The sequence below is a fragment of the Rhinatrema bivittatum genome, chromosome 1, assembly GCF_901001135.1.
Source record: "Rhinatrema bivittatum chromosome 1, aRhiBiv1.1, whole genome shotgun sequence".
NCBI classification, from domain to species: Eukaryota; Metazoa; Chordata; class Amphibia; order Gymnophiona; family Rhinatrematidae; genus Rhinatrema; species Rhinatrema bivittatum.
Window position 1 is genome coordinate 506,706,213 of NC_042615.1, and position 23,343 is coordinate 506,729,555.

Genomic DNA, 23,343 nt, shown 5'->3' on the forward strand with positions numbered 1-23,343 from the left:
GCTACTTATCTGGCTAAGTGGGGCTGAATATCAGCCTCCCAGTTGTTATTTTCCTCTTCAAGGCCTCCACTCGTAGATTTACTCTTGCTCAGAGCAAGACTGAAAGCAGCCAGCTTGCTGTTTGCTCATGTTGCACCCTTTGATTCCTATAGGAGGAAAAATGTTTCTTTTCTTTACATCCCTTGGGAAATCGTGAAAGCCTACTTACTTTACAGTCTTTCCTTCTGCTCTATCTCAGTCTCTCAGTAAAAAGTTTCCCCTGCCCTATGGAATCATCCAACGTACCGATCGTTTTAGTGGCAAATAGGAAGAAACATTAAGAAATGTGAATTGGACCAGCCAGCAACATGAATAGAAAAAATAATAAAAGGAAGAGTTCATATAGCCAATTTTTCAAAATGATTGGGGATGCTAAACGCAACACAAATTACTCCATCCCTGGTCCCAGCGAAGGACATACATAAGAGTTGAACTTTCTAGTTCACTTGGGCTGATCCAAGCCTTTCACTTTTCATATTGGGATGCAATTATTTGGAAAGGCGAATGAGAAATAAAAATTGATTGATTGATTATGGACCACCACATTCAGTGGGACACTACGTTGTGTGAGATTATTTACCAGCAGTTGATTTATGTGATAAATCAAGCAGAAGCAGCAGAGAGGTGTGAAAAGACCCTTTTCGGCACATTGGTCTTCACCCTGAAGACTAATTCTGAGATAATATTAAGGATACAGTACAATTAAAACCCATTAGAAACCCCCTTTTCAAAGTTGTTGAACGGATTAAGCTCTCATCTTGGAAATCCAAATGAAAAGTAATAGCATCAGAATAGGGCTTAACATGACAGTGCTAAACAAGATGCATATTGAAGGATTGAATGAATGAATGAATGAATGACTTTTATCGAGAAGGCTGCATATTAAGGACGCCTCATTACTAGTAATATGGTGCGACAGTTAAGAGGCTTCTGATGCTGGGTAATGAGCATTCTTAATTCTGTGCTTGGCGTAAGGTGTAGATGGCAAGATTAGTAGTAACAACATCAATCTATCAGTCTGGGGATCTCAGAGCAGGTTTTTTCTCTGCTTTATTAGGTAATATAAAAAGTAAGATTACCTGGAATGGAACAGTACACGCTAGAAGTACTTCAGCTGCACAGAGCTCCAGTAAGACCAGACCACAACTAGAATGTTATCATGGCTCCAATTGTGTCTCCTTACAAGAGGAAGTTTATTTATAATTAGAGAAGCTACAGTAGGGAGCAACAAGGTTAATAAGATGTACAGAGTATTATAAATATGGAGATCTGCTGATATATATATATATATATATATATATCAGAAAGGAGAAAGGCTAGAAGGAGCTCCCAGGGCACCTACTTAACAAATATAATGTAGTCTGGATTACAACTATGGAGGATGAAAATTAGTTCCGCTTTGTTGAAGGACTTTTGTATGATTGGAGTGGATTATAAAAGCAAAATGTTGTTCTAAAGAGATATTGGATAACTAGTTATTCCTTCTGGTTTATTACAAACCACTTTAAGCAAGTCTGCTCCAAATACTTGTTGAAGTCAGGGAAATCTTCACTTATAACTGAAGAATTAATTGACTAATTGGCTCTTTGCAACGTGCTGTAGTGTTTATCTTTAGTGCACCCAAAAAAACAAATTCACAATTGCTCAGAATGGTTTGCATTTTATTTGAATGTATAAATATATTACACATAAAGAATTAATTACATATTCAGACAGTGAAGAGGAAATCTGCATTTTGCTCATTCCTTCATATCACTTCTTCCAGACCTTGATTTCATTCAGCCTCTACCTTCTGCAAACAAAAATAAAACAGCACAACACATTAGTAATGAGGCCTTGGAGAAGTAATGAGCTTGGAGAAGAGACGGCTGAGAGGGGATATGATAGAGATGTTTAAAATCATGAGAGGTCTAGAACGGGTAGATGTGAATCGGTTATTTACTCTTTCGGATAATAGAAAGACTAGGGGGCACTCCATGAAGTTAGCATGGGGCACATTTAAGACTAATCGGAGAAAGTTCTTTTTCACTCAACGCACAACTAAACTCTGGAATTTGTTGCCAGAGGATGTGGTTAGTGCAGTTAGTGTAGCTGTACTTAAAAAAGGTTTGGATAAGTTCTTGGAGGAGAAGTCCATTACCTGCTATTAATTAAGTTGACTTAGAAAATAGCCACTGCTATTACTAGCATCAGTAGCATTGGATATACTTAGTTTTTGGGGACTTGCCAGGTTCTTATTGCCTGGATTGGCCACTGTTGCAGACAGGATGCTGGGTTTGATGGACCCTTGGTATGACTCAGTATGGCAGTTCCTTATGCTCTTAAATATTTGTCATGGGTACCATGACCAAGTTTTCCTTAGATTTTTCAGACATTTTAAAAAATGTTTTCCATAGGCCAGCCCCGTGGCTCACTGGGAGTTTTGTGCACAAAGTCATGGCTTCTACTCCCTGGGAGAGCTGGAGCTGAGAATGCCGCAGAGGTAGTGTTCACAGCCTCAGGGGGGAGGGAGTCATGGTCATTGCTCTAGGGTGACACCTAGTGGCCGTATTTAGGGCTCATGACTGCAGGGTTCTGGAAGGCTCTCTAGTGTACAGCTCCCAGCCCAGGACCGTCACTGCAATAATCGGACTATGGATGAGGAAGGGGATCTGTTTCATAATGCACGTATAGTTGCCCACAACAAAAAGAGGTGGAGCAGAGTGGGGGCGGTGTTAGGGTAGGGAAGATAAAGTACGCACGAGGATTTCATTTTGAATGCAGCTGGAAAGTCTGCATCTAATATTGTACCTGCAGTCTCTGCCAGACCCAGAAGGAGTTTCCCTTTGAAAATGAGCTTGCAGGACTGCAGGATGACCTGCAAGTTTCCCAGGCACTTTAAAAATTGTCTCCTGTGTTATTTAGGTATTCCTTTCCAGCACCCAGGCAGCACAGCAGCAGCAGTCCTTCAGAGTGCATGGGGACTGTGAGCTGAGCATGGGCAGAAGAAGCTAAGGTTTGGAGTAAAACAGCAGGGCGCTAGGAAACGGGCTGCCCAGTTGCAGGCACACCCATAATAAGGGATGCCTGAAAGATCTGGCTCAAAGGGGCCGATGCAATATTTTGGCGCAGAAAGTGGGCACCTGACAGTCAGCACCCACTTTCTTAATGCCCACCCAGGCACTCCCCCCCCGGGGGTGCCATGCAATATTTAAATTAGGAGGTCTTGATAGCAAGGAGGCCCTAAGGTCGCTTGCGCGCCCTTAGGGCCTCCTTGCTAAGGAGAGCCCCAAGTGCGTCGGCCGTCCTCTGGTTAGCGGACTGGATTGCATCAGCCCCAAAAAGGGGGATAGGGCTCTTTACCTGAGAGCATAACACTGTCTTCTGGTAACACCCAGATCTCCTGAATCAGTGGTTTATAGTATACATTTCTGCTGCTAGAAAGCCATTTTGTGTTATCCTTTTCTGCTGCAAAGAAGCTGCTTTTCTGTTATACCTTATCGCTACTAAGAAGCTGTTTTTTGGGGGGTTTTTCCCCCTGTTGCTAAGCTGTTCTGGTTTACCACAGAGACTGTATGGTTGTTTGGCCTTAATAACTCTTATGAACTGCACCCACCCCAGTCTCATTCTCTTGCGCTCACCTTGCTACTGATATCACGGCTTTTGGCTCTGAGTTTGTTGACCTGAGATTCGGCAACGTCGGCCCTCTCCTCTGCTTCCTCCAGCTCGTGCTGCACTTTTCTGAATCTGGACAGGTGGAGAGTAGCCTGTTCCTCCTGAAATCAAGAACATGAAAGATTGATAGCACCCCGCACCACCTAATTAAACGCACTTTAACCCCTGCTCTACATTTATAGCCTCACTCAGGAACTCCAGATTTTTAAAAACTAATTAACACAGTAACATAATAATGACGGCAGAAAAGGACCAAATGTTTCATCCAGTCTGCCCAGCAAGCTTCTTATGGTAGCATCTGCTGCACCGTGCAGGTCACCCTCATGTTTCTCTTAAGGGTAGCACCTGTCGCTCCGTGCAGTTATTCGATGAGCCTTCTTGAAAATTCAGACCGTGCCGATGTGCTTTGCTTATGGACTCGGCCTTAGAGGCAGTCCTGTACTTTTTCACTTATGTTTGTGTATCAGTGCCCCGAACATAAAAGTCAGAGCCCCAGTTGGTTGTCGTCTGAATCCAATTCCTCTTCCACTCCCCACCCCCACCGTCATTAAAGTGGAGACTGATTTTGTAGTTGCATCAAAAGCATCAGGTCTTATTAGTTAAGGGTAGTAATCCCTTGCCTTCTGCTAAGGGAAGTAATTGCTGCTCCATGCAGGTTACCCTCATGCTTAGCAGTTCCCCAGACCGTAAAAGTCGAGTCCCTTGTTGGTTGTTGTCTGAATCCAACTCCCCTTTTCCCCTGCTGTTGAAGCAGAGAGCGGTGTTCCAGTTGCATAAAAAATATTAAGGCTTATTGGTTAAGAGTAGTAACTGCTGTGCCAGCAAGTTACCCCCATGCACCCTTTTCTTCATTTCCATCCTCTAGCCTTTAGGGATCCACATGGTTTATCCAATGCCCTTTGAATTCTTTGACTGTTTTCGTCTTCACCACCTTCTCTGGAAGGGCATTCCAAGCATCTACCACTTTCTGTGAAGAAATATTTTCTGGTGTTGGTTCTGAGTCGTCCTCCATGGAGTTTATTTTGTGACCCCTAGTTCTAATGATTTCTTTCCAATGGAAAAGGTTTAAAGTTTGTGCATCATTAAAACCTTTCAGGTATCTGAAGTGCTGGATCATGTCTCCCCTGCATCTCCTCTCTTCCAGGGTATATATATTTAGATCCTTCAGCCTCTCTTCATAGGTCTTCCAATACAAACCCCGAACCATTTTGGTTGCCCTTCTCTGGAAAGCCTCCATTAAAGTGTATAAGGAAGAATAAATAAGGATTTTCATCTCTCCTTGTGAAATAATTATTAGCAAAAAAATAAATTTAATGTAGTAGCATTAGTAAATGAAATCAAACATTTTTATATAATTCAGTTGGTAGTAAAAAAAAAGAATAAAATCATTAAGATGTCCTTCTCTTTTTTCACATTTATGGTTTATGCTTGAGGAGATATTGCTATTTAAAGCATCTAGATGCAATTCTGCTTCCATTATTATGTCTAATTGTGAAATGAATTGGAGGGCTCAGTCCAGCTCCCAGTGGACAGGTGTCTGCATTACTATAACTATGAAAGATTGGCACTAATTGCCACCATTATTGGAGGTGTCAACAGACAGGCCAAATTAGGCCAGGCATGCAGACCGCATAACCCTCTCCCACTCATAGGAGATGCCTCCAAAGCAAGGCTGAGGTACGCTGGCAGGGCAACATTGGGAAGCCTGCATTGTGAATGCCCTATATGTTCTGTGAATAAACTGAGGACTTTGGGTTCCAGTGCTGTCAATCTGGTATAATTCAGGAGCGCTAAAAAAAAATTCATTAATATATATATATCTCAACCTTGAACAGAAAAATAACCCCATGCCTGTGTCACACTGAATCGTGGAAAGCATGAATGTGAACAGCTGAAGAATGGTCTCACAGATTTTTAAGGAGTATGACCACAATAAAAGCTACAAGCAATGAGAAATAATAAAGATTAGGATAGAAAGAAAAAATACTTAGCCACCTCCACCCCCAAGAAACAGGCAAGTAGATAGTTTGAAGAATCTAGCTAGTCCTACTATTGCTTTAAATGCAAAAGTTTAAATAAGCAAGAACTGTATTTAAGAACAGCAAATTAAGGGCTTGATTACCAAGGCTTTTTTCCTATTCTGTGTCTATGAGAAAATAGCTCAATAAATCAAGCCAAAAGTTTGAATAATCAGTGAACGGAGAAGAAGAAGTGAATAATAATAGTTTCAAGTGTAAGGAATGTAAAACTTACAGTTTCCTCAGTCTGTCTCTTGTAGGTCTTAACCTTTAGCTGCAGTTTGTCCACCAGATCCTGGAGTCTCAGCACATTCTTCTTATCTTCCTCAGACTGTGAAACGAGACCGCGTTATAATGCTAACTCTGCTGCACCAGTCTCTAATTTAGAAGTCACTGTTTTAAATAAACTTAGATTTTATTATAGTCAGACCTGGTAAGTTATTTCCTTCACTCTTCTCTCGTATTTGCGTACACCTTTGATGGCTTCAGCACTGCGTTTCTGTTCACCTTCTAACTCATTTTCCAGCTCGCGGACCTGCGAAGCACAGTGAGTTAGTCACACGACCATAAGATAACCTAGTTCTGTTAACGACTAAATGTCATCTAAAGGCACAAGGTTTAACCTACTCTAGCCTCCAGTTTCTGGAGCTGCTTCTTTCCGCCCTTCAGGGCCAGCTGCTCAGCTTCGTCCAGGCGGTGCTGCAGGTCCTTCACAGTCTGCTCAAGGTTCTTCTTCATCCTCTCAAGGTGAGCACTGGTGTCCTGCTCCTTCTTCAGCTCCTCAGCCATCATGGCAGCCTTGACAACATTAGAAGAATATAAGATTTACCTGAAGCAAACGAATATTTTCCTCTTAATAGCACGTGCACCTGGTGAATTATTTCTATTTGAATTATGCAATGTTGATGTGTGAAGTTCCAACATTTGACTGATTACAGACATGTTAAAGGAGAAGAGGAAACATTTTATTCTCCCAATGAAACAGAGTGGAGAAGAGGAAGCCTTTTAAAGGGGCAGAGACAAAAAATGATAATGTCTGAATCAAAATCGAGTCCTGCCTTTCACAATGAGAGACAATTGGCAGATCCATAACAAGGAGACGCTTACATCAGTGATGGCCTTCTTGGCTTTCTCTTCAGCATTTCTAGCTTCTTGGACTGCCTCCTCCACTTCAGACTGGAGCTGGTTAGTGTCACTCTCAAGCTTCTTCTTGGTGTTAATAAGACTAGTGTTCTAGGAATGAGGAAAAAATACACATTTCATAGTATTTTTCCTGGTGTATACAGACAGTTTGATATGTTTGCCTTGGACCTCATGTTACTAATGTCAGATGCTTGTACCTGGGAGTGCAGAAGCTGCACACGCTCATTTGAATCGAGCAGTTCCTGTTCAGCAACTTTACGAGCTCTTTCTGTCTGTTCAAGAGCTGCTCTTATCTCTTCACACTCGGCCTGCAGAAGGTTATTTCTACGTTCTGTTACAGCCAGCTGTTCTTTCAAGTCTTCCTGTCCCCTGACAGCATCATCAAGGTGCAGCTGAGTATCCTGTTAGCAATAAATTCAATTTTATGATTTACCTAACTTCAAAAATAATTTATGACAGAGTAAACTGTTTTTTAAAAGGGTAATTTCAAAGTACTTCAACGTACCTTGAGTAGCCCCTGCACATTTCTAAGCTGCTTCAGTGCTTCAGCAGCCTGGCGATTGGCATGGCTGAGCTGAATCTCTATTTCATTGAGGTCTCCCTCCATCTTCTTCTTCAGTCTCAGGGCCTCATTTCGACTTCTGATCTCAGCGTCTAATGTACTCTGCATGGATTCTATGGTTCTCTGGCTGTTTCTCTTCAACTGCTCAATCTCCTCATCCTTTTCTGCAATCTTCCTATCCACCTCTGACTTCACTTGGGTCAGCTCAAGCTGGATGCGCAGGATCTTGGCTTCTTCATGTTCCAGGCACCCCTTTAATGACAGAATAGAGTTTACGTTAGAACAGTTCTAAATGTTGCAAATACTACAAAGCAGTATCAGATAAACGGCTCCTTTACATACTTCAGCTTCCTCCAAGGCAGCCTGTAATTCACTCTTTTCTTGCTCAACCTGCTTCTTGGCTTTTTCCAGTTCATGGATGGACTTTGAGCTCTCACCAATCTGTTCAGTAAGATCTGAGATCTCCTCTGTATTGGTAAAAATATCACATTAATTTACATTATTCTAATGTACTGTGTTGAGAAGAATTAAATTTTCCCCATTGTGAAATACAACAATTAAAAGCCTTTGTTTTCCTAATGAGAGCATTAGGAGAGAGTATTTTTACATTATTATTGATACTTTGCATTTTATTTATTTATACAATTTTTGTATTCCGTTGCACGGTAAATTCCATCGCCACGGTTCACATAGAATAAACATAAAACTGATACAAAATATTAAAACTAAATTCAAAATATTAAAATTAATGTTACAATCAATTATAAAATTATAAAATCTTAACATTACTTCTAAAATCTCAAATACAAGACTAGCATATTATACTCCTAATATATGGACCTCAAACTCCTTCTTTGCTGTCACTCTTATATGCCTGACAAAACCACCATGTTTTTAATTCCTTCCTGAACTTCTTTGTCTCTTGCTGAAGCCTCAGTTCTGTTGGGAACTGATTCCATAGCCTGGGTCCCGCGATTGACAAGGAACGACCTCTGACCTCCCTCAGATGGGCTGATCTTATATCAGGTCTTGTTAACAGAGCTTTATTTGCTGATCTTAATTCTCTCTGTGGGATATGTAGCCTAATAGTTGTGTTTAACCATTCCGTCATTTCGCCATGTAACACTTTGTGGATGATACACAAAGTCTTGCATTCTATTCTTATTATCTTATGGATGACAAATATTAACAACGAAGATGTTATTTTACCCGATGAACAAAGCCAGACACTTACGCTGCAAGTTCTTGTTTTCGCGTTTCAGGGTTTCCAGGTGGTCCAAAGCCTCCTCATAAGCATTCTTCATCTTGAAGATTTCCGTGCTCAAGGAGCGGGCATCCTTCTGAGCTGCTTCCAGTTCAGCCTGGCCCTCCTCAAACTTCTGCTTCCATTCAGCCAGAATCTGTTCAGAAGTGATGGTCACAATATACGTTAAAGTCCCAAGGGACGTGCAGAAAAGGCCAAACGCAAGGAAAGCAGGATGAGCTGTCATTCTTCATAAACCGCAGAGCATGAACACATCACGGGTATGGGTGAGTATTGCAGTTCTGTTAAGTTCTGCAGGTGGCAGCATCCATCAACAACGGCAATGTCTATTGCGAGATATTTCTATTATGAATGTGCCTTTCACAGTAGATAGAATTTGTTAATATTAGCACCCTGACACCAGTACATGTAGGTTTTATAGTATTATGAAGTCTATCTCTCAGTATTTTATAGATATTGACAGAGGTTCGAGATCCTCAATACTGGATTCATTCACGCCTGTGGTGTCCAGAGTTGTACAAAAAGTAATAAATTACCTTATCAAAGTTTCTCTGTTTCTTATCAAGAGCTGCTGCAGCACTGTTTGATCTCTCGACATCAATCATGAGATCCTCCACTTCATTTTGTAGTCTCTGTTTGGTCTTTTCCAGTGATGCACACTTGGAATTCACTGCCTCAACCTGTTCCTCAGCTTCCTGCAGTCTCTGGGCAAGTTTTTTCCTGAAAAAAAAAGAGATGTAAATACCATCATTTTTTACTGTACATTGTATTTATCTGGTTGGATGACCCACACATACTTGGCCTCTTCCAGCTCCTCGGTGCGCTGAATTGCATCAGTTTCATATTTGGTTCTCCACTGAGCAACCTCACTATTTGCCTTGGACAGGGCGCGCTGAAGCTCAGCCTTTGCTTCTTGTTCCTCTTCATATTGCTCACGGAGCAAATCACAGTCATGGCGAGCAGATTGCAAACCATGTGCAAGGGCATTCTTGGCCTGTAGGCAGCAGATGAATATATGCTGTAGAGTCACACAAAGGGCATTCTTGGACTGCACACAGATGAGCTGATTCGTCAGCTCGCTAATCACATCAATGAATGAATGCGGTCACTGGATCCCTAGTTAAAAAGGCTTCTTTGTTTCAAGTATAACTTTATTCACCAGGGCTTCAGGTGTTCACTTTATTCAAAGTGTTCATCAGAACGTGTAGGCCAGCAGAATCCAGCAATGAATGAGTGACACTGGGAGGGTCCTCAAAAAGACCCTTTCTCTGCATTGTGTCCCTCTGGAAACAGTGGGCATTAAATAAGGCCTGTAGTCTTTCATTATATACGGCCAACAGCCCACAGACCTATAATCCCAGCCATTTACAGAGGAAATCTACTCACTCTGGATTTCAGACTTAGAAACAAGGTGACATATCAGTCATTGGTAGCAATGAAAATAATTCTGACTTACAGATAGCAGCAGAGAAATAGACTATTACCTTTGTTTCCTCCTCAAGCTGCCTCTTCAGTTCCTCAGTTTGTTGAGTGAAAGCTTGTTTTCCTCTTGTCAGCTGGGAGATCAGAGACTCCTTTTCTTCAAGCTGGCGGGACAGCTCACCTTTAAGTGCAGAGGGAACCCATTAGTATATTTTTGTGAAATGTTATATTTTGAAGGTGATTGACAGAACAGGGTTTTGGGGGTTTGTTTTTTTTTATTGGATTCTTCGCAGTTCAAGGACTGAACAGGTCCCCCGATAGTTGGTGGCAGACTTCATTGTCTGGGCCTGGCAGATGCCAAAACGAAACACATAATGAACTAAGCGAAAAGGATAAGGCTAAAAGCAGAGGTAAGGCTAAAAGATCCTGAATAGCAAACTCCTGCTCATAATCCAGGGGTTTATAAAATGTTTATATTCCATTTGGAGGTACATTTTAAAAGTCTTAGTGCCTGATTTACTAGTCTCATTCTCCACATAGGTACAGAATGGGAAAAATGCCTTAATAAATCAGATACTTAGGCTCCTGTATTGCAGGAGAAACTAGAGTTACTACCCCATGTGCAGGTAAAATGGATGTTTAACTGCCTGAAAGAATGAACATGTACTTTCATAACGAGTGCGTAAAAAACAAACGTTCTGGGAGGCGTTTCATGGGCACTTGGTAGATATACATGGGTAGCTTAGATTTTCAAGAAACATGCACGTAGACGCTATGCAACTAAAGCACCTCATTTTATGCCCCCGTTTTACTTTGCCTAACTGTACGAGCATTCATTTATCCACTTAACAACCTGATTTTCAAATTCAATGGAAGCAGGCACCTTGAGTTTGAAAATCACCTCGTTCTGCTTGGATTTTCACGTATGTGTGTAACTTTGCAGTTAGGCACCTTACTGAAAAAATCTGCCCTTTACTGCGCTCATTGTCTCCTTTACAATATATTTAAAACTAGTGAGAAGACCCATCCAAAATTACAGAAAAAAAAGGGGCAGGTACTCAGGTCTATTACAGATGCATTGGACAAGGTGTCCCATGAAAGGCTTTTAGCTTGCCTCATGGAGATTGGTTTGGGAGGAGTAGTATTTTCCTAGTTTAAATCTTTTTAAATGGGAAGAGACTAGGTGAAGCCTAGTCTCCATTATGCAGAGCAGAATTTTGGAGGTAGGAGTCAGATGAACTTTCATACACCCACACATACACACACACACACACACAGACAAACACACACATACACATACACACACACAGACAAACACACACATACACATACACACAATCACTCTTTCTCCCTCTCTCTTTCCCCATCCCCTCTCCTTCCCACATTGCTCCCAGCACTCTCTCCCTTCTTCCCTTCCCCAGCCGGACCTCATCACTCACTCTCCTGCCTTCAACAGTCTGATGCCACTGCTTTCTCCTTTTCTTCTCTCCCACCTCACAGACTGTGGCCTAGTTCAGTTATAGGAAGGCTAAAGTACCAGCAGTCAACACTAGGTGTCAGCAGCTTCCATTACAAAACTAAGAGGGACAAATACTCCACAATTAACAAACACACAAACATCACAACTGGCTTTAAATATATTCAATACTTGAAAGATAGTGCATACCATTTTCCGTCTGGAAACGAGCTCTTTGGGTTGTGAGGTCAGTAATAAGACGTTGATGCTCCTCATCCTTTGTCTTAACCTCACTGAGTTGGTCCTCCAACACGCGGCTCAATTTTTCAAGGTTGGCCTATGAAGCACAAAAGACAATGTGAGAATCTCCAAACCCTCCTAAATGTATTGAGCCAGATATTCAAAAAGACTTAGCCGGATAATTCAGACTTATCAAGCTCAGTAGCACCACAGAATATCTGACTACAGTCAGTGGTCACCAATCAGCCAGTTAAGTGACTTATCTGGCTAAGTTTCTAGCCAGATAACTCAGGAGTGGGGAATGGGTGGATCAGGGAAGAACTGAGTTAGCCAGATAAGTTATCTGGATAACTCTGATATTCAGCTCTGGTTGGGCCACAGGACTGTCCTAAGGTTAGCCTGATATACTTATTAGGATACCTTTAAGATAGCAGGATATATTCAGGGGCACTGCTGTGCCACTGACTATCCCAGCTAAGTTAGCCAGATAAGTGTATCCAGCTAACTTGCCAAGCTGCATAGTGGCTCAGTATGGACCCCCCATCTATTCTAGTAAAGCTGGCATCAGCACAGTTTATTCACCTTTGATTTAGAAACATTCTCCAGGTTGCTGGCAAGGTCGTCAATTTCCATCTTCAGTTCGCTCTTCTCTTTCTCCAGCTTCTGCTTCACCCGCTGCAGGTTATCAATCTGTTCCCCAAGTTCAGCAACGCTGTCGGCCTGCTTCTTGCGCAGGGCAGCGGCCGTGGCTTCGTGCTGCAGGGTGGCCTCTTCCAGATCTCTCCTGAGCTTCTGGAATTCAGCTTCCCGCTTCTTGTTCATTTCAATCTGGACTGAGGTTGCACCGCCAGCCTCCTCCAGTCTTTCACTGATTTCCTCAAGTTCCCTGGAGAGATCAGACCTCTGCTTCTCAATCTTGGCGCGAGCGGTACGCTCAGCTTCAATCTCCTCCTCAACTTCTTCAATGCGAGCCTAACATAGTAAATTAGTTTGTTAAGTAAGTGATATGATAGAATGCAATACTTTTCTATCTGATATCATATATTTGGTATAAAACAATGTATAACCGGTATAATAAAGATAAGGTTAATTGGCGTAAAAGGTTAAAACCAATACCTGCAGTTCTTTAATCTTTTTCTGCAGTTGGGCTCCCAGAGACTGCTCATCCTCAATCTTGCTCTGAAATTGACTTATTTCAAAGTCCTTCCTGTTTTAAACAAAATGTGCTTATTAATAATGTTAGGTTTGAGGAGAAGCTCTACCACATAGCAACAGTTTTCAGATTCCTGCTTAAAAGTAAAATGCTTAGAGGCCTATTTAACAAAACGTGCTATGTGATGGCATGCGTTAGTATATATTGTTGTGCATTAATATGTTGTTAGCAAGCAGGCTGCACTGAAATTAATGGGGGGCTATTTACTAACGAAGGGGCCATTGCAATGAAACCTGCACTAAAATCGGAGTTAAATTTTAGTGCGGGTTTTACTTAATGTGCGTGTTAAAAAAACAGGAGTCCCCACAGGATGCAGGAAGTTAAAGGGATACAAATCAAACAGAAGTAAAAAAAAAAACAAAAAAACTTGCTAAACGGAAAAAAAACTCACTAAAATGTGAGTGAACTTGAAAAAATCCACACTAATGCAATGATCGGTACTGGGCCCAATCTCGCATGCCAAGGCCATTTGAGCAAGGCAGGCCAAGTGAAATCACAGGGCGAGCTCTCTTGGGAAGGCACCTACAGCCAGACAGTGGGCACTTTGCTATTGTGCATCCCTAATGGCTGCAGCTGCCCGTTCCAGAGAGCACTTGGCCTGCCTTGCCCAAATGGCCTTGCACGCAAGACTGTGCCCAAGTTGGGATGCCCAGTGCCAGTCTTGCATGCATAGTCCCCCTCCTTCCAACTTCAAGCACTCACCTTCCTATTTCTGTGCTTTGTTAATTTTTTACCCCCACCTCAAGCAAAGGGGTTGGCTTGCATTTCTGGTGGCCATGATATTCTATTGCTGTGCCCATGTGGTGGTGCCTAGCTGTTTCTGCCACACTGGGCACAGCAATAGAATATCATGGCCACCAGAAATGAGAGTTTTCTCTACCTCGGACCAAAAAAGGAGTTATTTTCCAGTGTAAGCCACCCTGGGGCTTGCACCTACAGCCGAACAAACCATAAGCTCGCCGGGGAAGGCAGCTTTAGCTGAGCTGAACAGTATCCACTTTAATGCCGACTTTTGCCTACTGCTCAACTGTAGGTGCCTTCCCCAAAGAGCTTACACGTTGTTCAGCTATAGGTTCCAGCTCAAGGGAACTTACCTTAGAAATGTAACTCCTTCCTGGGTCTGAGGTGGAGCACCACACCAATAGATAACATTGGCCACCAGAAATGTGAGTTACACCACCTCAGACCCAGGAGTTACATTTCCAATGTAAGCTCTCAGAGGCAGGCACCAGCCACAGGTTTTCTTTTATTTTCCTAGAACCGATGGAAAGTACACGCACGGTGCTAAAGTGTGTCCTGTTCAGCTATCGGACCGACGCCACCACTTGTCCACCCGATAGCCTATGTTTGTTCATCTAGCTGTAGGTGCCGTCCCCAGAGAGCTTATTCTTTTATTTTAGTTGCCATTCCTTAACATTCCTTGACTGAGAGAATGTGCCCAGAAGTCTGGATTCACAGCACCAATCTCACGTGCAATGCCATTTTGACGAAGCTTGGCAAGAAAAATCAAAGCATAAGCTCTCTGGAATTGGCACCTTCAGCTGAATAGTATGAAAGTTGGCACTGCACACCTGACTTTGTCATTCTGTTCAGCTGTAGGTGCCTTCCTCAGAGAGCTTATGCTTTGATTTTTACTTGCCATTCCTTGCCAAAATGACCTTGGATGCAAGAATGTGCTCTCTGGAGTGTGCACCTAGAGCTAGCTGAACAAAGTGTAAGCTCCCTGGGATGGGCATCTACAGTTAAACAGTTTGCCAAAGTTGGATGCACAGTGCCGGTGTACTGTTCACTGTTCAGCTGCCTTGAGAAATCACACTCACTACTGGGTCTGAGATGGAGTAAACTCAAATTTCTGGTGGCCAAGTCATTCTATTGCTGTGCCTAGTCTGACAAAAGCAGCTAGACACTGCTACACTGAGCACAGCTTTAGTATAACAAGGCCATAAAAAATGTGAGTTACGTTTTACTACTGCTCTGACCCAGGAATTAAATTTCCAGCGTTAAGAAAATATGCTTTAAGCTGCCTGCCCTTTAATACACCTCCCTGCATTTTTGGGGGATAGCTAAAGCCACCTTTTAACATGGGATTTTACATGAGCATGCATTTATTGTAGTGTTGGTTTTTACTCTGTGTTTAATGGGCATTTTTTAGGAGTTAAAACCACTGTTAAATACCAGTTAAATTACCATAGAAAAATGCATGCTACAACAGAAGTAAAAACCTGCACTAAAATTAGCATGGCTTAATACATTGGCTTCAATGTGTGCTAATATGCAACAATATATGATAGCTTAATCTTAGGAACCTATTGTATATTTCAAACAATGTATATGTACATATATAGGTATAGATATAGATATATGGATATAACATAGAACATGATGGCAGATAAAGGCCATATAGCCTATCCAGTCCATTTATCCACATCTCCTGTTCATGGGTGTGTGTGCGCGTGTGTGTGTGTGTGTGTATATGTATATATATATATATATATATATATATATACACACACATACAGTGCATATATATATTAATCTATAAAGTACAAGGACTGTAAATGTTTTGATTGTTCTGAACTAGGAGTATAATTAAAATGAAGGATTGTTTTTAGCTTACTAGATAAAATATGAAGCTCTTTACAAACACTGATAATTAGTAGCATAATTCAAAATAGTTAAACCAAGAAAGATTTTCACAAAACCTGATCTTATGACAAACATTTGCCTGAAAAAGCTGAAATCACCAAGCCCATGAGACATCATTAAAGTATTATTATTAAAGCATCATCTGTTTGTTAGAACTGATGACATACCAGTATAATTTTAAACATGCCATGCCATGTTAAATCATTTCTTTTTTTTTTTTTTTAGTAAGTAAAACTTATACAAACTTCTTGATTTTCTCTTCACTTTGCTGCTTGTCATTTTCAAGGTCCATTATGGTTTCCTGTGCCAGCTTCAAGTCACCTTCCAGCTTCCTCTTAGCTCTCTCAAGATCCATGCGAAGTTTCTTCTCTTGTTCTAAGGAGCCTTCAAGCTAGAAATGTAAATATATTGCTTAGATTGAAAGCCAAACAATATATCTAGAATATCCTGTTCTCTCATTATATTTTACTACTGATGAAGATTTATATTTACATCATCAACTTGCTGTTCCAGCTTAGTTTTGGCCTTAGTCAGCGTGCTGACTTTGTCTTCTTCTGCCTGAAGGTCATCCAACGTCTGTTGGTGAGCCTCTTGGAGTGCTTTCTTCTCCTTGGTAAGCTTGGCGATATTTTCATCAAGAGTTGCCAATTCTTCCGTAAGGTTTTTAACCTGAAATTATAGAGAAAAATATTTGGGATAAGTCTCCATTTTTCCATTTTGTGACATTTTTACTATAGAATGAAATGAATAAAAACCAGATCATAGTCTGTGCACCTTATTTTCTGTAGCATGTTTTTCTTTTTCTACTTTGGCCAGCGTTAGTTCCAGATCATCAATATCTTTCTTCAGTTCAGAAGTTTCATCCTCCAGTTTTCTTTTCTTGGCTGTCAGCTCAGCATTGCTTTCCTCCTCATCTTCAAGTCTCTCTGTCAGCTCCTTGACCTTAGCTTCTAGCTGAATTTTGCTTTTGATGAGGCCTTCACATCTTTCCTCAGCATCTGCAAGGCTTTCATTTTCCTACAGAAAAGTGTATTAGTATGTATTAATTATATTTAATGTTGGTGTAAGGCAGATGAAGACTTTGAATCTGTTTTGCTACTTTCTTACCGCCTGGACTGCCAGCTGCAGGTCATTCTTCTCCTGCAGGAGGGCAACCATTTTCTCCTCCAGTTCCTTTTTCTTGGCTTCTGACTTTGCCAGAGCTTCTTTTGTCTTTTCAAATTCCTCCTTCATGTTTGCCATCTCCTTCTCTGTCTCAGCACTCTTTAACAGAGGCTTAATCTTAAAGTACAGCTTCATCCATGGCCAGTGCTTGACATTCATGAATGATCTCACGTTGTACTGGATAGTAAACAGGGATTCTCTGTTCCAGAAGACAATAAAAGTCTTGACAAGACTGAATGCAAGTGCACACTGTGGTGTTACATGACTGAGACAATATGCAAAGTTATTACCTTCTTTCCATCATCTTTTTGAATTCAACTCTCATTAAGAAACCTCTGCACAGAGCTTGCGTGCGGGTAATAAGCTGTGCCAGTTTATCATCTCTCATCTCTTCCAGGGTACCCAAGAGACCAGCTTTGAAGAACACCTTTAGCAGAAAGGAATATTTTAAATATGTCATCCTGATATTATTATTTTTTCCATTTGATCATTTGGGAAGGTGATTTCATACCTTGGTGTGTCCAAATTTGTACTGAGTGTGATCAACATCAATTGACCCCAGCAGTTTCTCACTAGCTTTCTTGCTGTCAATGAATTGTCCTTCAGGGATGGCACTAGCATTGAGAACCTTGTAGCTTGAAAAAGGATAGAATTTTATACTGAGTTTGAATCAAAAACTGTGGTCATGATATGCTATGTCCTATGAACATTTTATAGCTATTATATTTGCAAACAAGCAGCACAGCTTTGCATTTAGACTGCCTATTTTGCTATAAGCACTTTCAATGGAGAGAGCAAACCAATGATTAGTTATGAGCTGAAAATAATCATTCAAAATATAGTTCAAGTTCTTTTTCTTTTAATACTATTTCCCAGAAATAAATTGTCCATGCTTGGATTACTGTTATGCAGGTATGAATGTATTCTTGAGTAATGGCAAATTATTTACCGTTGTTTGAAATCACCATACAGGATTCTGCTGGGGAATCCCTTTCTGCAAATTCTGATGCCTTCTAGCACACCGTTACATCTTAGCTGATGGATAATTAGATGGTTATCCATAATACCTGGAAGCAAAAAGTCATAGTCAATTGCTAATATATCGTCCTTAGTTATTGGAATATTCAAGTCATCTCCAAACACTTACAGAGGAGATATAGTTCAGTGCACTAACCAATATTTTATGAGTTGGAAGAATTCTGGGATGTGAGTTTAAGTCTTTCATTGACATTTTCTAAGAAGTTCAACATTTCACTTTATTTCCTGAGGGCTCAGTTGTATGCAAGACTGTATGCAACACTTTGAGTGAGTCATATGATCATATGCATCTGTTGTAATTACAGTTCTTCACTTTTGCTCTGCTTGATTTTGAGATATTCACTGTAAACAGTAAAATTGTTCCTTCTTCCCTATGTGAGACTTTCATGTTCCCAGGTACCAGATGAAACCATTTCTATTTCATTTACTCATATTGGAATAATTGCCTAACTCTTAAGGTCAAAGCAATGGATATAGTCAGATAAAATACAAGCACTGTTGAATAGCAATACACATAATAAAATTCAACAACATTATATATAAATAAATACATTTCAACCCCTCTTGCAACTTAATAAATCTTCCAGCTCACAATAGATAGCAGCATCAGGAATTTCAGGCTGACTGGCTTTCTAGATCTGAGATAATTCCCTTCTAAATGAAGTGTTTTTGATAGGGAATTCCAGAGAAAAGAAGCAGCATGGAAAAAAAAAAAATCACTTGCGCGTGTACAAACCAGCTTGCAGATCTTAAATGATGGAACGCAGAGTAATAAATCATTCTCAGAATGCAGACTGCCTCCCAGAATGTATCTTTTAAGCTTGTCTGAAAGGTGTTGTGGACCTGAACAATGCAGTGCTTTGAAAGCTAAATAAAGAAGCTTAAATTGACACTTGAAAGATACTGGAGGCCAAAGTAAACCAGCTGAAATAGGTGCGATATGGTCTTGTATACTACCCGCTGAGATCATCCTGGCTGCAGAATTCTGGATCAGCTGTAAGCTGTGTATACTCTCCAGTGAGAGAACCACTAGTAAAGAGTTACAGCCGTCTACGTAAGACAAAACCAAGGCATGAAGTATAGTCCTCACTTGGCAAATAGGAAGAAAAGATTTTTCGGAACATTTAAGGCAAAGTTTCAACCACGCTTTATTACTGATTGCAGCAATATGCTTTTCTAAGTTAAGGTGAGACTCTAAAATCAACCCCAAGTCTACTGACCTGTGCTCTAGCAGAGAGAGTAGACCTCAACCAGCCAGCAACTACAGAAAGACAGTCATTCACCAAGTCCATAGAGACAGTATTATCATCATCAAACACATAATAAATGTGTACATCATCAGCATAACATTGTAGATCAAATTCATGGAGTCTAACAGTATCTAATAAGGGACACAAGTAGACATGAAAAAGGGTAGGAGATTGCCAGACTCCATAATCCACAATATTAGCTGCAGATCTATTTCCCTTCCAAAGCACTAACTCTGTCCTACTGATCAGGAAAGCCTAAAACCACTGGCTCAATCTGCTTCCAACAACAAAGGCCCTGACCCTATCTAATAGTATCCCATGGTCCATGGTGTCGAAAATAGCCGAGAGATCCAAACTAAAGCAGTTTTGGTGCTGAAACTGAAATGAAAACTGGACTGAAATGAATCCAGACAGTTGTTGTTGTTCAAAAAAATCTTCTAATTGCTGCAAGACTACCTTCCAAATCAACCTTGATAAAATGGCAGATTTGCATCAAGCTAATAATTGTTTACACAGCATCCAAAGAAGCCTCTTTCCAACAGGGGCCTCACAACCACATGTTTTAAAGTCAGGAAAGGGAGGCTTTGAACAGAGGTGCATTAACTATGGTGATAATAAAACTCTTGGCATCCTCTGAAGCGAATTGCGTATGAAAAAGAAGGATCCAAAATACATCAAAAAGAGTGCCTTATTTTTACTTAATGGTCTGAATTCCAAGCAGTGCTGGAAGATTCAAACATTCCGACTGGGAGGATTCAGATTGGTTACATGGGCTAATAGACGGAAGAAATCTTCGAATCTTTTCTATAAAAGAATTCAACAAAGTCCTTGTGCTGTAACCTCAAAATGATTGCAGGCATATTTCCAATGAGTTATACCAAACTTATGTTGGGATGCTGTCTGAATGAAAAGGCCTTATAAAATCCAAACTATCAGTGCTATTACCTTACCTGGAGTTTTTGTCTCGTTAGGAATCAGGCAGCGCACAAAGTGAGGATGAGTGCTTCTCAGGTTGGTCATCAGCTTGTTCAAGTTTTCCTGTAGAAGTGAAATGATAAAAGACCCATAAACTTTTCTAAAGTATATCTGAACTGATTTCTCTTTCCCTTCGTGAGACACACACACACACATACACACACACAGGCATGCACACACATACACATGCACATGCACACACATGTGTACGCAAACACACACGCACACATGCGCGCACACACATGCGTGCACACACGCACACACACACACACAGACGCACGCACGCGCACACACATGCACACACACGCACACACACACTGTGCTGTCAGAATTTACCATTGATCTCAAGTTTACTTTATTCTTTAGTGAAAGGATAGTTTGTGCATTTTTACTTACTCTGAAAAGAGCAGACACAGTCTGGAAGGATGAGCCCTTCTTTTTCTTCCCACCCTTTCCACCACCAGCGCCGGCCTCTAGTGTTTAAGTACGGCAAAAATAATGAATATAATACAAGACCAGAAAAGCCAGAAACATTGTATTGGTAAAGTACTTAATATCTGCAATTTATGTAAATAGTACTGGAATTAATATTCACCATCGCCTCCAGCATAGCTTGAGTAGAGGAAGGACAGCAGTTTCACGGAGGACTTCTGGTACAGCTGAACAACAGTTTCATTCAGTGGATCCTTGTTCTTGTCCAGCCAGCCGCTGATGTTATAATCCACGGTGCCCGCATAATGCACCAGGGAGAAATGAGCTTCAGCCTTTCCTTTCCCAGGCTTGGGCTTCTCAAAATTTTTGCACTTGCCCAAGTGCTGGTCATACAGCTTGTTCTTGAAGGAGGTATCAGTAGCCTTGGGGAACATGCATTCCTCTTCAAGGATGGAGAAAATACCCATAGGCTGAAAAAGGGAGGGGCAGATGTGGTAAATGTTAATTTCACTTGCCAAGGGTACCTGCAAGGACAAGTTTGTTCATTTGACCGGCACTCGTCATAGAGCCTTTATCTATGGTGCTCCTACCCTTTGGAAAAGCCTGCCTTATGAGGCTTGTATTAAAACCATTTACCCCAAGTTTGGAAGGCTTGGTAAGACATGGCTTTGACAAGCAGCATGTTTGTTCCTTTGATTGTGGCTCTGGTCTTGGATGAACTGCTTTTAGACGTATATGCCCGTTGGGGAGCCGTGAAACTTGGAGAGTCCTACTGTAGAGTTTGTTATGGGGATTGATTGTGTTTGGTGGGAGGGGGCTACTGATTTTATGAAGATTTTATATTGTTGTGAGATTGTTCTTGGGGAGGGAGGTTAAGGAATTGTTGTGATTGATTCTTATTTACTCTCAGGACAATACAATAAAGACGCATGGAAAACGGGCGCTCAGTGTTGAGTGCCCTCTTTCCTAAGGTGCACTCAGCCACCTCTCCTGGGTGCGCGATGCTATATTTAAATGAGGGTCCGTGCTAAAAAGGAGGTGCTACGGACAATTGCGTGCCCCTAGTGCCTCTTTGGCAGTGGACGCTCAGGTGAGGTAGATGTCTTGCAGGTTTGCTCAATTTTAACCTTTTTTTAACCTTTTGGTTCCTCCGACTTTATATGGCCATGATATGAAGTCGGAGGACAAACAGAAAAGCAGTATTTTCTGCTTTTCTGTGCACTTTTTTGGGCTGCTCAGAAACTGATGCCTGCTCTGGGCTGGTGTTAATTTCTGAGCGTTAAAATGTGCAGATTGGGCACACTTTTTTTTTTTTGTATCTGTGGGAAAGCTAGGGTATTAAGTGAAATAAGTAAGTAAATAAACAAACAAACAACTACTCACCTTCTCAATGAGCTCAATGCAAGCAGCCAGATCCATACCGAAGTCAATGAATTCCCATTCAATGCCTTCTTTTTTGTATTCTTCTTGTTCCAGTACAAACATGTGGTGGTTGAAGAACTGTTGCAGTTTCTCATTGGTGAAGTTGATACACAGCTGCTCCAAGCTGTTAAACTGAGAATAGGAAAGACGATTCATGTTTAATATACTGATTGTTTGTTTCTGTTGTATAGGTCTGCGTTTGATATGTGCTATAACTTACATCAAAGATCTCAAATCCAGCAATATCCAGCACGCCAATGAAGTATTGCCTTGGCTGTTTGGTATCCAGCTGTTGGTTGATACGTGTAACCATCCACAAGAACAGCTTCTCATAAACCGACTTGGAGAGGGCACCAACAGCATTGTTAACCTAAAAAGAATGAGATTAAAGCCTTGTGTATATTGATTTTTTTTTTTAAAACCATAAAAATTTGTAGAAAATGAACTTTTTATCAGAAACATTGATTTTTTTTACCTGCTGGACAGTCTGTCCCTTGGTAACGTATTCATTGCCAACCTTCACTCTTGGGTAGCAGAGAGCTTTCAGCAAATCAGCTGAGTTTAGACCCATCAAGTAAGCAATTTTGTCAGCAACTGCAGATAAGAAGAGCATGGTTTTGTAGACATAGTTTAAGGTGAAGAATCTTCCATGTATTAAAGAAGACTGTTCCATGTATTGCTGAAGCCATACGCCCTACACTGACGTATTTAATTATATATGGCTTTCTTTGAATTGTTGGTTTTAACTGAATGTCTCATTGTTTTTATATCATGAATTCCACTGTTACCTTCAGTGCCATCAGGCTCTGCCTGCTCCTCTCTCTGCTTCTGCTTGAATTTCATGTTTCCATGATGCATGACTGCCCCCGTCATTTTATAGATGCCAACTTTTTCATCTTGAACGAAGCCCAGGATGTCAATGGCACTCTGTGGGTACAGGACGGAAGATCAGGTTTATGTTGGAGACTCTGTTGAACTGATTTTATGGAGTGAAGGAAATTTTCAGCTTTATAGCATAACTTACATCAGTAGCCATTAACTCTTCTTCATCATCAATACTCTTCACAGAAATCTCCCCCTGGCTGACAGATGGGAAATCGTACGGGTTGGTGGTAATGAGTAGCATTTCTGATAAAAACAAATTAACCCATGAAAATATATTTGCACGTGAGGCAAATGGAGACCAGCATAGACTTCTTTTCTTTAAAATTGCAGATAAAATATATTTAAATGACAGAATATTATCACTACCACTATCAGGACAGTCCTTGGAAAAAATGGTACTCTGGGCAAGTGTTGCTTTCAGCACCTCCTCTTCTCTCTCAGGCTCGTACGCTTGCAGACTCACAGACTAACTCCAAAGGGTGGGGCCCAGAACAGTCTCCCTCCTTGCCCATCCACTGTG

General features: G+C 41.1%; 1 protein-coding gene across 1 annotated transcript in view; it reads right to left on the bottom strand.

The window, feature by feature from the left end:
• Positions 1–1,683: 1,683 nt before the first annotated feature.
• Positions 1,684–23,343, bottom strand: part of LOC115096381 (myosin-4-like) — a 28,122-nt gene continuing 6,462 nt past the window's right edge. The window contains exons 11-41 of the mRNA XM_029610902.1: positions 22,963–23,066; positions 22,727–22,865; positions 22,414–22,532; positions 22,159–22,308; positions 21,900–22,070; positions 20,680–20,986; positions 20,481–20,557; positions 20,060–20,147; positions 17,771–17,888; positions 17,333–17,456; positions 17,112–17,248; positions 16,765–17,020; positions 16,432–16,674; positions 16,150–16,326; positions 15,903–16,048; positions 12,915–13,005; positions 12,381–12,770; positions 11,769–11,895; positions 10,165–10,283; positions 9,478–9,674; positions 9,217–9,400; positions 8,651–8,816; positions 7,759–7,883; positions 7,360–7,668; positions 7,052–7,255; positions 6,819–6,944; positions 6,339–6,509; positions 6,142–6,246; positions 5,947–6,042; positions 3,660–3,794; positions 1,684–1,831 (exon numbers count right to left, since the gene is read on the bottom strand). Coding sequence (XP_029466762.1) covers positions 1,814–1,831; positions 3,660–3,794; positions 5,947–6,042; positions 6,142–6,246; positions 6,339–6,509; positions 6,819–6,944; positions 7,052–7,255; positions 7,360–7,668; positions 7,759–7,883; positions 8,651–8,816; positions 9,217–9,400; positions 9,478–9,674; positions 10,165–10,283; positions 11,769–11,895; positions 12,381–12,770; positions 12,915–13,005; positions 15,903–16,048; positions 16,150–16,326; positions 16,432–16,674; positions 16,765–17,020; positions 17,112–17,248; positions 17,333–17,456; positions 17,771–17,888; positions 20,060–20,147; positions 20,481–20,557; positions 20,680–20,986; positions 21,900–22,070; positions 22,159–22,308; positions 22,414–22,532; positions 22,727–22,865; positions 22,963–23,066 — 4,919 coding nt within the window. The 3' untranslated portion in view covers positions 1,684–1,813. The remainder of the gene's footprint in view (positions 1,832–3,659; positions 3,795–5,946; positions 6,043–6,141; positions 6,247–6,338; positions 6,510–6,818; positions 6,945–7,051; positions 7,256–7,359; positions 7,669–7,758; positions 7,884–8,650; positions 8,817–9,216; positions 9,401–9,477; positions 9,675–10,164; positions 10,284–11,768; positions 11,896–12,380; positions 12,771–12,914; positions 13,006–15,902; positions 16,049–16,149; positions 16,327–16,431; positions 16,675–16,764; positions 17,021–17,111; positions 17,249–17,332; positions 17,457–17,770; positions 17,889–20,059; positions 20,148–20,480; positions 20,558–20,679; positions 20,987–21,899; positions 22,071–22,158; positions 22,309–22,413; positions 22,533–22,726; positions 22,866–22,962; positions 23,067–23,343) is intronic.